Genomic DNA, 13,273 nt, shown 5'->3' on the forward strand with positions numbered 1-13,273 from the left:
ACATAGGACAACCAGTTAATAGAACTGTTTCCGAAAATCCGAAGAATTTCTTCTTAACCACGAATAACATTTGTGAGTTAGTTGAATACTTACACGCAAAGAAATGGTAGCTGTGCAATGCACCGGTGAGGATTACTTTGGAGATTTGCAATATATGTATTAAGGTTGTACAAAATATCATAAATTGATATGGATACCAAGTCACTCTTTTTGTGTTTTAGAATTTGTTAACCAGACATGTATAATATTCAAATTTTTAATATGAGAGCACATTTGTACGTTTATATTGTTTTAAAAACCCAATCATTAGGTATATGGTGAAAATGGTGTCTTAAAAAGGTTTTTAAGTGCAAAAAAAATGGTTTTCGAGTACAAAGCAAATGTAAAAATGGGAAATATGGTCATTATTCAAAGAACATATAACTAAAATATATATACATAAGTTTACAACATTATATTTATTAGAAAATAATTTCATTGTATAAAAGCTATAATAACCTAATAACTCCAATGTTGGTCGTTTTGACTATAGGTTTACAACATTATATTTGGGTGATTTAATTTTGTTTTTCTTTTCTCTAGCTAATTGCATCAGCCCATCTTTTACATAGCCTTTTTTTCAATTATTAAATGTTATATTCTTCTGAACAGCTAGGCAACATGCCATAAAATCAGTTAACCACAAAGTTCAACGATTTTTTGGGGCTACTAGTTTAATGTACATTGCTATTTGGTGCTCCAATTTCTTAAAAAAATCCTCTAGGGATGCTGATAAGAGGTTGTTGATGTTGTCTCATCATCTCATTGCTGTCATATGGATAGTCTAAACTTAGGTTGCTGTGATAAACAAATCGACAGAAATATATGGCTTTTCATTGTAGTTAACCACAAGTTATAAAGCGTAGTATCTTACAAACTTGAAAAGTAATAACTTATTGTCAATTAATGATGCATATAAATTACATGCTTAGATTCTCTCTTTTAAAACCAGATTAAATCCTCTATTTTAGAACCACATCAAGCCAAGGAATGTCCGAATCTTTTGCATTCATGTCACCCTCTACATCCACCAAACTTCATATTCTCACATACTTATTGACCTAAGACTACCTAAAAAAATCAGGAGTATAGAGGGATAAGGTAACTTGTATATGATTAAAAATATTAATGAAATAGAGAAATCATTTAATTAATCAAAGAAAGAATCATATTACAATTTGAAATGTAAAAGGGCAAGATTTGTTCACAAATTTCTAGTAGCAAAATGTTGGATAAAGAAAGTTTTATTCATATTTAATGCCCCTAACAAAAAGAAAACACCCTGACTCCATGTATAATCACATCTTATGGTAATTAAATTTAAAAACTATCATCTCTTGGTAAAAAGTGTTTTTTAAATAAAAATAAGTGTAAAAAAAGTACTTCATCCACATCTATAATCACATCCATAGGAATAACTATAATATTCACTTTCTTAGTGACATGATTTTAGACATTGCACATTACTGGCTAATACACATACACATACATATATTGTGCTAGACTTAAACCATACATATATCTGACTTAGATTGTGCCAGACTTAAACCACCCGTTACCCTTTACTTACAAAAATGATAAACAAACCAAAAAGATATCCACTCTTCTTTGAATCTAAAAATTCTTAATTATTTGTAAAGTGAATCCATAAATCTAACATTTAAATTAGGAAGGTAAGGAATAAGCTTTACCTTTGATGAGAGTGCAATGTTATATTTGGGCAGATTTACAAAAACAAATGTAAGCCCAATTCTATACTTGAGTAGATTTAAAAAAAAATAATGTAAGTGCAACACTATATTTGGGATGTTTTTTTAATAAATAAATTACCTCTATTTTCCATCAAATGCTCTAGGCTTAGAACCAATGTTGAGAAAGTTATGACCATCAACGTTAGGGTTAGTGAAGTAGATTAGGGATAACCGGTCAAACTTCATAGACAACCTGTAGGTTAGAAAAAAATGGCTCACCTCAAGTTAAATGAACTCTTAACCAAACATACAAACAACCTGTATATATTCAAGAAAATAAATCAAGCACATATGTGATGAGGTGAGTCAAGAACAACAATAATCACCTTGTAAGTATGAGCTAGTAGAAAGAATATTATCAAGTCAAAGCTCTTGTTGCTAATAATGATCATATTCCATAATATTGTGAACCTGAAGATCCTCTGGTGCACCTTTATATTGTTTTTGTCAAAATCGTTAGTAAACAAAACTACAACAATTTAGAAAAAAAATCACTTAATTTGGTAAGTCCAGTTACCCTCACCATGAAATCAAATCAAATGCTCATATAAAATATTATGAATCACAAAAAAGCTCACCACTTGAGTTCTACAAACAGATGATGATGGGGGTAAGATCCCTAGTGAGTTTGTGGACGTTGGTGACAGGTCTCTATATATTGTGGTGATATTAAAGGGAGAGGGCGAGGATGTTGCTGGTCATACGTGCTAATCGGTGGTGGCGGCGTGCCGAAATTGGATGCAGATCATGACCGGTTGAATTGGTTGAATATGCCATATAAAGTGTATTCGGTGTTTGACCAATTCCGTTGGGGTGGCAAGTCAAAAGCCTGAGATATTTGCTAAAAATATTGACATTGTTGGATAAACAAATCCATACTTATCTTTAATTTGACTTTTTCCATATTGACCAAACTAAGATTCAATATTTGGTGATGCATAAAATGATTGTAAACAATGCAATAATGTTTGTACGACTTAAAATTCAACATTTGACTAAATATGCTTTATAAGGTATAATATATATATATATATATATATATATATATATATATATATATATATATATATATATATATATATATATATATATATATATATATATATAGGAGTATGATCAAATGAGAACACCTAAAAGGTTGAGAACGCGAGAACAGATCTAGGCCCTCCAAATTTTAAAATCAAAGGTTAATATTAATGGGACATTTATATAAATTCTGAAAGTCATAGGATTATATTGTAACTTCTTAATTAACTAAAAGGGTACTATAGTCATTAGGTTCTATCTTATTTTTATCAGCTCCTAAAATCTCTCTCTCTCTCTCCCCCCCTCTCTCTCTCTCTCTCTCTCTCGTTTCCTTTAAACCCTAATTGATGGAAGCCAACACTAAAAAAACGTACGCCTCTTCCCTCTCATCTCTCCACTGCCGATCTTTTGAGTTTTCTTCAACCTAGCCGCTACACAAGACAAAAAACACCACCATTACCATCGTGATTGTCGAATCCGCCAACAACACCATCGCTACCATCATCATCACACAACAATTATCCCTACGACTGCTGCTGCAAGCGACCAATAAGGGTTTGAAGGGCCCACTTGCGAGCCAAGGAATAGGACTTTACGCAGGAGGGTTGTAGGATCTCAGCGGCAAGATTACGACGAAGGACCCTCCAACTAGGGTAGTACGAGGCTGAGGTGATGTTGAGAGTTGCCAAGGTGCTAAGGCGGCCAGAGATGCCTGAGTCTCTCTGGATGAGTAGTTGGTGGGTGAGATCTTGGTTGCCGACAAAGATGAGTTGATGAGAACCAATTGAAAGAGTGACTAGTGGTCCATGTTTTAATTTAAGATTTCTGATGATTGGAACGAGCTCTTGGATGGAATTGGTTAACAGTAGGAAGTTGGAGGAAAGGAACGAGGGTCCTGGTGATAGCTTCTCGACAAAGGTAAAAAACATTATCGATATCAAATGCTTTATTGCTAATCAGAGAGATGCGAGAGAAAGTTTTGAACTGACTATGAAGGTTTTGAGAGTTCTTCCAAATGGGTTTTGTTGAGGTCCTTTGGATTTGTTTGAGAAGATGAAAGTTGAAGAATTTGAGCTATTATGTTCTGTATTTTTTTAGATGTAAGTTATATTTTATTTTGATGAATTCATTTATGTTAGAATGCATATTTATTTATGAATAGTAGTGTATTCATTTGTGATTAGCAGTGCATTCATGTGTGAACGAATGTATTTATTTATGATTAGAGGTATTTAATTCTGAATAATAGCGTACTCATTTGTTAATAGCAGTTTATTCATTTGTGAATAACAGTATAATCATGTGTTAATGAGTGTATTTATTTATGATTAGATGTATTCTTTTTATGAAGAAATGATAGTTTTTACACTATTTTTATTTCCAGTTGATTAAAAAAAAGAATTTGATTACTTGAAAATTGATGTGTATTCATTAGTGATTGGAACAGTAACAAGTTTCTTTTTTAAAAAAAAATCAATTATGAATACAAATATATTAATCTAGGGTTAGACTTATATTCATTTTTTTAACACAAAAAACATGAAATAGGAGAAAAAAATGAATTTTTTAAGAAAAAAAAATATATTTTTTCAATTTTAAGATAAATTTTGGTAAAAATGTTTTTTTTTATATCCCATTAATAAGAAAAATAAAAAATAGAATATTTATTTCTTTTTTGGTAACTGGTCCTAAATTTAAGGGATTTAGTTTGATTTTTATTTGATTTTAATTTAATTAAAATATACAATTACTAATATGCCCTTATATATTGATTGGTCCAGAATTGTTCTCGCGTTCTCAACCTTTTAGGTGTTCTCATTTGATCCTTCCTCTCTCTCTGTCTCTCTCTCTCTCTCTCTCTATATATATATATATATATATATATATATATATATATATATATATATATATATATGGCAAATCATCCTTTAATCTACAGAGTTAGTTACCGGTAGGGATGTGCGTTTGGACTGAATACCCGAAACGAAACTAAAACCCAGACCGGACTGACCCGAACTAGGACAGGATAAGTTATATGGGTCGGTTCTTGGGTATTTATTTTTGCCCAATTCGGGTTTCGGGTTACTCGGTCCGGGTTACCCGAATAAAGGTTTAATCGGGCAAAAAAGACCGACCCGGAAAATGAATAGTCACTTGAGTCGTGCGTACTGCGTAGCCAACTACGATCCAATATTGCCGTACAAAAATCTCGCATGTCGTATCCACCTTTACCAATCATTGAAGTTTCAAAAAAACTCATTGATCATCGTTTGCCCTTATCGATCATTGTTTCGCCCTTGTCGATCATCATTCCCACTCTTGTCGATTAATCAATTGATTCAATTCCATCGAGTCATTGATTCATTGGCTTTGCAACACAAAAAAAAACCTCCTCTACACTTTCGTTTATTGTCGTCGATTACCAAAAAAGAAAAAAATCAAGTCAAGCATTCAAGAAATCGACCTATACTCTACTATCAAGAAATCGAATTCCATTCTTCATCTCCAAGGAATCATTCTAAATCATGGAAAATTGGGTTCCAAGTCAACAAACTCAAGTAAGCATCATATCTTAATCTGCTACTCGAAGTATCGAATGTTATTCTTTTAATTGTTATGATGTTATTCTTTCAAAGTGTTATTATGTGATATTACTTATTGAGATTTGAATGTTTTATGTTGATGTATGAAAGTTCATTGCTATTATATCATATTCAATACAATATGCTATGTTAAAATTGTTAATCTATTTCAATGTATTATGTGATTATAAATCATTGTCTTATTGTAATTTAGATTATTGATTGTATTTCAATGTTAAAGAGCATATATTGCTATTTTATGATATTAAAATCATTTTGTTATTGTGTGTTAGATTGATGATGAAGATGTTTTGGTTGATAACACTCAAATTGACAACAAAGACGGAAGATGTCAAACAACAAAGAAGAAAAAAAATATGACAAAAGAGCGGGTTGTTGAGCCGATTATGATGAACTTGAGGTTGACAACGTTCAACATAGCAAATGCAAATGGTGTGACACATTGCTCAAAACCGAGTCCGGCGAAAACGGTACATCTAGTATGATTAGACATTCAAAAAAATATAAAAAGAACCCAAAAAATTTAGAAGAAAATTTTATAATGCAAACCACTTTAAATTTAAAAATAAATAAATAAATAAAACGGGGAGAATAGTATTGAAATTTGGAAGCATGATGAGAAAAGAATTAAAAAAAAAGCTTTGTTAAACTTATTTGTAGTTGGAGAATTACCGTTCAAGTTTGTAGAGAATGAAGCATTTATTAAGTATATTAATGCATTGAACGGGAAAGTGGTTTTACAATGTACAACCACAATTTCAAAAAGAGTTGCTGATTACTATGTTGAAGAAAAGGCAAAGTTGAATAAGTTCTTTAGTAATCCCCTAACGAATGTGCATTTGCCCACCGATTGTTGGACAAGTTCATGTCAACCATCGAGCTATAAGGTGGTCACCACCCACTTTATTGATAAAGATTGGGTCATGCACAAAAGAGTTATCAACTTTAAATCTTTAAATAGTTATAGGGGAGAAGACATTGGGCGCACATTGTTAACTTGTTTTGAAGGGTGGGGTATCAATAATGTAATGACCATAACCATAGACAATGTTATTTCAAATGATAAAGCAATTGAATTTCTAACGAAAAACTACCAAACTTGTACGATGGGGGGAAACAATTACACGTAAGGTGTATGGCCCACATCCTAAACCTTATTGTTAAGGATGGGTTTGACGAACACCAATCTAGTATTAAGTGCATGCAAAGGACCGTTAGATATATCAGGAATTTCACTCAACGGATTCAAAGGTTCAAAGAATGCATGAAAGAGTTAAATGTAGAATCCAAGTTATTGAAGATTGCGATGGAGTTGGAGTTCTTCATTATTTATCCGATTTGCTTGATTTTTTTTTCCAACATGTAGTTCACAATTTAACATTCAGTTTACACTATTTTATGCAATTTTTTTGTTGTATATTCAACGAGATATAGGCCCTTAAACAAGGGGTATTGAAGCTATGTTTTTTTTTAACTAACACTTATTTTATTTTAATATATCCTATATATGTTCGAGATGTTGTGTCCCCCGTAGAAGAAGATTTCAAAATTTGTAGAGATATGGTTGGATTTCTCGAGAAATTCAAGGTAAAAACCGACATAATATCGACGTCAACAAAACCTATCGCACATCGTTTTTTTGCAGAAATATGTGATGTGTACAAACACATTAGAGATTGGGTGTCAACTCCCCAATGTTGCTTGAATGGGAAGGATATGATTGAGAAATACAAAAAGTATTGGGGCGACCTTGAAAAATTAAATGACTTTTTGTACTTTGTGATTGTATTAGATCCACGGTTGAAGTTTAAGTTTGTTTAACAGGCATTTGAGAAGTTGATTAAGTTGAAGAATACCAGAGAATCTCTCGTATTCAACTCGGAAGTCACTTTGAAGGCTAATGCCTTAACATGGGACATTGAAAAAAAAATTTGAGATTTTTTTTTTTAATTTATACAAAGCAAAGTTCAGCAATACCGAGTCTTCTTAAAGTCAAACACGTGCTCATGAAGATGTAGTTATGCTTGATGACGAGAAGGAGTTCATTGGTGATTTAATAGTACAAGCGGATTACCCATCGGCATCTATAGAAACGGAGTTGACATGATACCTAAACGAGCGAACACTTAAATACAATAAAGATTTTGATATTCTACTTTGGTGGAAACAAAATGCATCTCTTTAATCTATTCTAGCTTGTACGGGGAAAGATATAACTTTATTTATTTGTATACTTTTTTTAAAATTATATTTTAACACTTTTTGTTTATGTTGATAGATATTTTGGGACTGCAAATTTCAATTGTGGCGTCCGATGTGACTTTTAGTATAAGTGGGTGGATATTAGATCCATATCGAACAAATTTGTCCGCTAATATATTAAAGGCCTTGGTTTGCACCAAAGATTGGATAAAGAAATCAAGGAAGCCAATGGTGGACAACATTGATAAAGTTTTAAAAGATGATGACGCCACGAAAGAGTTGGAAAACGCAATAAACAATGGAGGTAGAAAGGGATAACAACCGAAAATATTCTCTGATATTTAATTTGTATCTGATCATTGTTATTTTGAAAAAACTTAAGATTCATATTTTAATTTGGATGTTTAATGTTTAATGTTTAATCATGAATTATGGATTTTTGGACTATGAATTATGGATTTTTGGAATATGAATTATCAATGTTTAATTTTTTTTTCTTGAACTAGATATAAAATTTCTTTATTTGGGTTATTCGGGTCATTTGGGTCATTTCGGTTGATTTACGTTATTCGGGTCAAAAACATAGTGCAAGTGTTTATTTGGGTTATTTCGGTCCTTTCGGGTTAATAACTGAAACTCGTATTACCCGAACCGGACTAGTCCCATATTAGTACAATTGGTCTGGGTTTCGGTTCCTACTTTTCATCCAATTCAGGTTTCAGGTTGTTCGGGTCGGTACCGGCCCAAAGCACATCCCTAGGATGAACCACCAAATTGGTATTTAAAATTGCAAGACAAAATCTTTAATTTCGAGTATGTCCAAAGAAGTGGAGTTTCACTCGAAAAAAAGGTTTACACTGAAACCATTCTCAGCTGGAATCGGCAGAATTCTAGTTGCATGCAGTGATTTCTTTATGTAAACTTAACTCATTGTTGTTTACCGTTTACTTTACACCTTTACCCGCTTAAAGAATTGCGACATAAGTTCATGATAACTGATATTTGTATTAGAATTTATTGAACGTTTTTTTTGTCTACATTAGAAATTAAATAATTATACCACTCTTTTTTTAATTTCATAACAGATATTTATTATCTATTTAATAGAATAATTATCATTTTATTAGATGTCGATATGTGGCGTAAGTCTACATTCCTATCCAAAAGTAGGTAAATAATTTGCGAGAGTTTTGAATTTGCACTACATTCCTATCCAAATAAGTTTTCAAATCATGACCCCTTTAACATAGATTGGCTGGAGTATAAATATAACCGAGCAATTTAGTGATTTACGATTCTTAAAACATCTCAAAAGTTGTATTAAACAATTAACTAATTTTATTCAAGCGAATAATCACTAATTCACTATAACTCTCTTTCCACTCACTATTGAATCATTATTTATAAAACGAAAACATTATTACCATAACTTAATCCTCTAGGAATTATCATTTATTTGATATAATCGACATCGCAAAAACATCTTTTTCTCCTTTTAAATGAGACAATACATCTACTCAAAATCACCATACCCGCTCATTTCATGGCAAACGAAATGCCCTTCTCGATGCTTCCCGCTAACTCTTTCTTTGCCATTTCCAATCCAACCCTATTAATTACAACAAATTGATCGCTATCAACACGCTTGGACATAACATCACCATCAATATAAGATGTTGATACTGACAGTTCTGACCATCAACCGGTGATGCTGTCAGCTCTACCGTCAGCATCAACATCAAATATTGATGTTTTTTATGGCTTTGACCAAATCAGTTGTTGATGCTGACAGCATCAACAACTGATGTTGATGCTCACAGCTCTAAGCCGACTAGGTGCGGCAGTTGAGACAGCATCAACAACCAATGTTAATTGATAAAAATCCAACGAATTGGAACCAAGAATGTAAAATAAAAGTAGCATTGACCAATGTTGACCTTTCAAATTCATTGAGGAGACCAAGCGGGTATATCTCCTCTATGCCATTACGACCGAGCCTTACCTTCGATGCAAAGAAGGGTAGTTCTGTAACCTGCAATAAAACACAAAAAGCTTTCTAGGGCTCCTTTGATTGATGACATCGAGTGGCATTTACGTCTTTTAAACAGACGAGAGATCCAGACTGATTCCCGATATGTGTCTAACCTTTTTAGGTGGAACAAAATTACAAAAATTACAATTTTTGTCATTGACATCTGTACCCGTCTCAGTTCAATGTACGTCAAACACAATACAAGATTGTCCTTGTCTTACTCTGTTCTGTCCTGTATAATGTAAGAAATGGTAGTGGAATATGACGACATACCACAGAAGGTACAAAAGCACATTTAATAACATCGGCATCGCCTCTCAACCCTCGCAAACATGCATCAGCAAATTTAACGGCGGCATATGCCTAACAATTGGATTTTGAATTATCAGATTACGAAATACAAAAAAGAATTTGTAAATTTGGACCATAAAAAAACACCTAACCATGGAAAGAGTCGCAGATCCTGCCCCAGCTTTTGCCTGCAAAATAAACCATAAATTAGTACTATTTTACATATCAGAATACTTTTTATTTGTACAAGAATAGTACGTAATATTATTTTTTAAATCGTTAATAAAAGGTCATCAAATAGTAACCAAGTTTCAAATTTGTGAAACATATTCTATATAGAAAAATGTTACCTCAACAACTTCAGTTCCACCATTCTGAATACGAGATGTAAGGTATGTAGTTTCTTCTGAAGTAAAAGAACATGGAGGCTTCATCTATAACAAAATATATGAGATTAAAAAAAATTTAACAATCTGTTCTAAACATTTCAAGAAATTTTAGATTCTATAGTATATAACTATGCGATGCTAACAATAACATGTTCAATTTTACATTATTACATATTTATGCAACAACGTTTTTCACTTTTACTAATTAATGCAACAATGTTGCACTTTTTTTTTTTTTTATCACTTTTTCACTTTTTTACCAATTTATGCACCGACACAAATTGGTAAAAAAGTGAAAAAGTTCCCTCGGGTTTTAATACCTGAGATAGAAGAGGTAAGATTGTAACCCCAGCATGCCCACCCACAACTGGAACATCAACTTCTCTCGGATCAAGTCCCAAAACTTCAGCCTTCAATCACAAATAAAGTCAACATAGTCAACACAAACAATGGATACGAATTAAGATAAATAAATAACTAAATGTTACATACCACAAAAGTATTGGCTCTAACAACATCAAGCATGGTAACTCCTAAGAGTCGTCTTGGATCATAAGTCCCAGATTTTTTAAAAACTTCTGCAGCGATTGGAACTGTGGAATTTACAGGGTTGCTAATTATGTTAACAATAGCTTTAGGACATGATTTAGCAATTCCTTCACAAAGGGTTTTAACAATTCCTGCGTTGATGTTGAAAAGATCATCTCTTGTCATTCCGGGTTTTCTAGGAACACCTGCTGGAATGATGATGAGATCCATGCCAGTAAGTGCATTTTCTAATTGTTGGGGCCCGAGAAAACCACGCACCTATGTTTCGAAAAGATTTTATCAGTGGATGAATAAAATTGATATATAAATCGACTTTTGTTTAAAAAAAAAAGAAGTTTGTAGCAGACTATAGCTAAAGAAACTATTGGAAAAATGATCTCCGAGATACCCAACAACCCCTCCGATGAAAATTAAAATATACATAGAAAACTCCAAAACCAGATAAAAACAATAGATATCTGGATAGAAAAATCCATATATGATAAACTAGGTGTGAGACCCATGTATTACATGAGTTTATTTAAAAACAATTAAATATGAAATTTTAACAATTTGAGAAATTTGAATTTATAAGAAAATTGAGAAAAATTTTGAATTATTAAAATTAATGAGGCTTTAATACATTGAATACGTTACATATATAAACCCTTTCCAATAAATACCTTACATATATATTACCTTACATATTAAATGTGTAATTTTAATTTAATAAAATGAAAAACACAATAAAATAACAAGTGGAAAATAGAAAATTCAAAAATTCTAGAAAATACCATGTGTCCAAATTAATGAGAAGAGGACATGTGCCAAAAAGATTTTGATTTATTAGGGAAGATTGTTACAATCACAAACACTAATCTCTCAAGCCACCCCAAATTTACAACAATCCATTATATGATAAATTGTTACAATCACATAGACTAATCTCTCAAGCCACCCCAATTTCACCGACACACTTCAAACACTCCAAACTCGAGCAGAAGTAAGGAAATAACCAAATACGTAAAGTATACACCAAAGCTTTGGACTCATTTTATAAGAATCTCACCAAACATTTGGTAAGAGAAAACTTACCACAGCACTGGTGTCCATGTGACTGATGTCAGAAGTGACACCAGGAGTATTAGCAACATCATAAAGATGGAGAACAGATACAAGCGGATTCATCTTCATTAATAAGGAAAGTGGCTGACCAATGCCTCCAGCTGCACCCAATATCGCTACTTTGAATCCAGGTGCTCCACCTTTTGCTCGACAATTTTCTGTTTCCAAATTACAACTTCCTTCCATCTTCAGAATCATGATTACATACACACAGATATTAAAAAAAAAAACATTCAGAACTCAAATTGAGCATAAATATAGTAAGCGATTAGGTTACGTGATCAAGAAATTTCAATTGCTTATTGTTGTATATCGAGTAAATGGTAATGAAATTGAAAACCAATCAATTGTACAATTTTGACTTCTAGAGTCAAAATTGGACTTTCCACATCCAAAATTTACGAACTTAGTTAAGAGGATCAACATTTTTCCATTATGGACAGAGAGTTGAGAAGTCTGTGTGTTTATCAAACAATTTTCGAGAATCTAAACTCTTAAAAATGAGCATCGATTTCAAAATTAACGGTCACTACGTTTAACCTCTAAAGAAAAACGATTGTCAGTCATAACACATACAAAAAGGTAGGAAGATCATGATTCATAACTCAATAATTTAGAACTTAAAGTAACGAAATTGATTAAAGATTAATCAAACAGAAGGAAGAAAGAGATATGATTGAGAAGGGAAACCTGAGGTTTATGAGGATTTAGGTGAGCTGAGATTCTAGCGATGCGTTGACTAGCATCTCCTTCGCCTTGCTGTTGCATATTATCAAGAAAAACCACAAAAAGATTTACTTCAACAAGAAATTCTCACAAACACTGAGAGGTTGAGAGTTGAGAGTAGAGAAATTCTCAAAAAGAGATATGTATAGTTGTATGAATAGAGAGATCAGGAAGAAAGAGAAGAATGAAGATGACAAAAAGGTTGCTTGAACTTTGGGAAGTGTGATGAAGATTGGGGTTTATCTTCTTCCTGTCAAGAATTCAAGATCAATTATGGATTGAGGTTGATTCAATTGGAAACGTGAGCGGAAGATCGAAATTCTGTGATGGAATTTGTCAATTTGCATTGATTATTGATTAAGGCGGTGGATAATGGATTTGATCGTATAAATTGGGCCTAGTTGATGTGATCTTGGGCTCCTAAAACATCTAAATTCTTATGTGTTTTTAGAAATGTTTATCAATTTATTGGTACACAAATGTAACTTTATAAAAATATTTAGATTAGTTGATTTTTTACCAAAACATAATAATTAATTTATAAAAATATTTAGATTAGTT

General features: G+C 32.3%; 1 protein-coding gene across 1 annotated transcript; it reads right to left on the reverse strand.

The window, feature by feature from the left end:
- Positions 1–8,936: 8,936 nt before the first annotated feature.
- On the reverse strand, positions 8,937–13,065 carry LOC111885116 (malate dehydrogenase, glyoxysomal). The gene is made up of 9 exons (XM_023881402.3): positions 12,677–13,065; positions 11,957–12,172; positions 10,826–11,140; positions 10,654–10,743; positions 10,295–10,378; positions 10,097–10,132; positions 9,927–10,016; positions 9,559–9,653; positions 8,937–9,230 (listed from the first exon to the last, which is right to left on the reverse strand). Exons 1-9 carry the CDS (start codon positions 12,752–12,754, stop codon positions 9,158–9,160), a joined length of 1,077 nt encoding a protein of 358 aa, XP_023737170.1. The 5' UTR covers positions 12,755–13,065; the 3' UTR covers positions 8,937–9,157.
- Positions 13,066–13,273: the final 208 nt, after the last annotated feature.

This window comes from Lactuca sativa, chromosome 3 (genome assembly GCF_002870075.4).
Source record: "Lactuca sativa cultivar Salinas chromosome 3, Lsat_Salinas_v11, whole genome shotgun sequence".
NCBI lineage: Eukaryota > Viridiplantae > Streptophyta > Magnoliopsida > Asterales > Asteraceae > Lactuca > Lactuca sativa.

Bases quoted from the DNA above. Each gene is read 5' to 3' on its own strand.
- LOC111885116 (XM_023881402.3), bottom strand. From the start codon at position 12,754: ATGCAACAGCAAGGCGAAGGAGATGCTAGTCAACGCATCGCTAGAATC. The intron at 10,744-10,825 runs GTATGTAACATT...TTGTGATTGAAG, and splicing joins TTAGAGCCAATACTTTTGTG to GCTGAAGTTTTGGGACTTGA. The intron at 10,017-10,096 runs GTTAGGTGTTTT...TCCAATTGTTAG, and splicing joins GATCTGCGACTCTTTCCATG to GCATATGCCGCCGTTAAATT.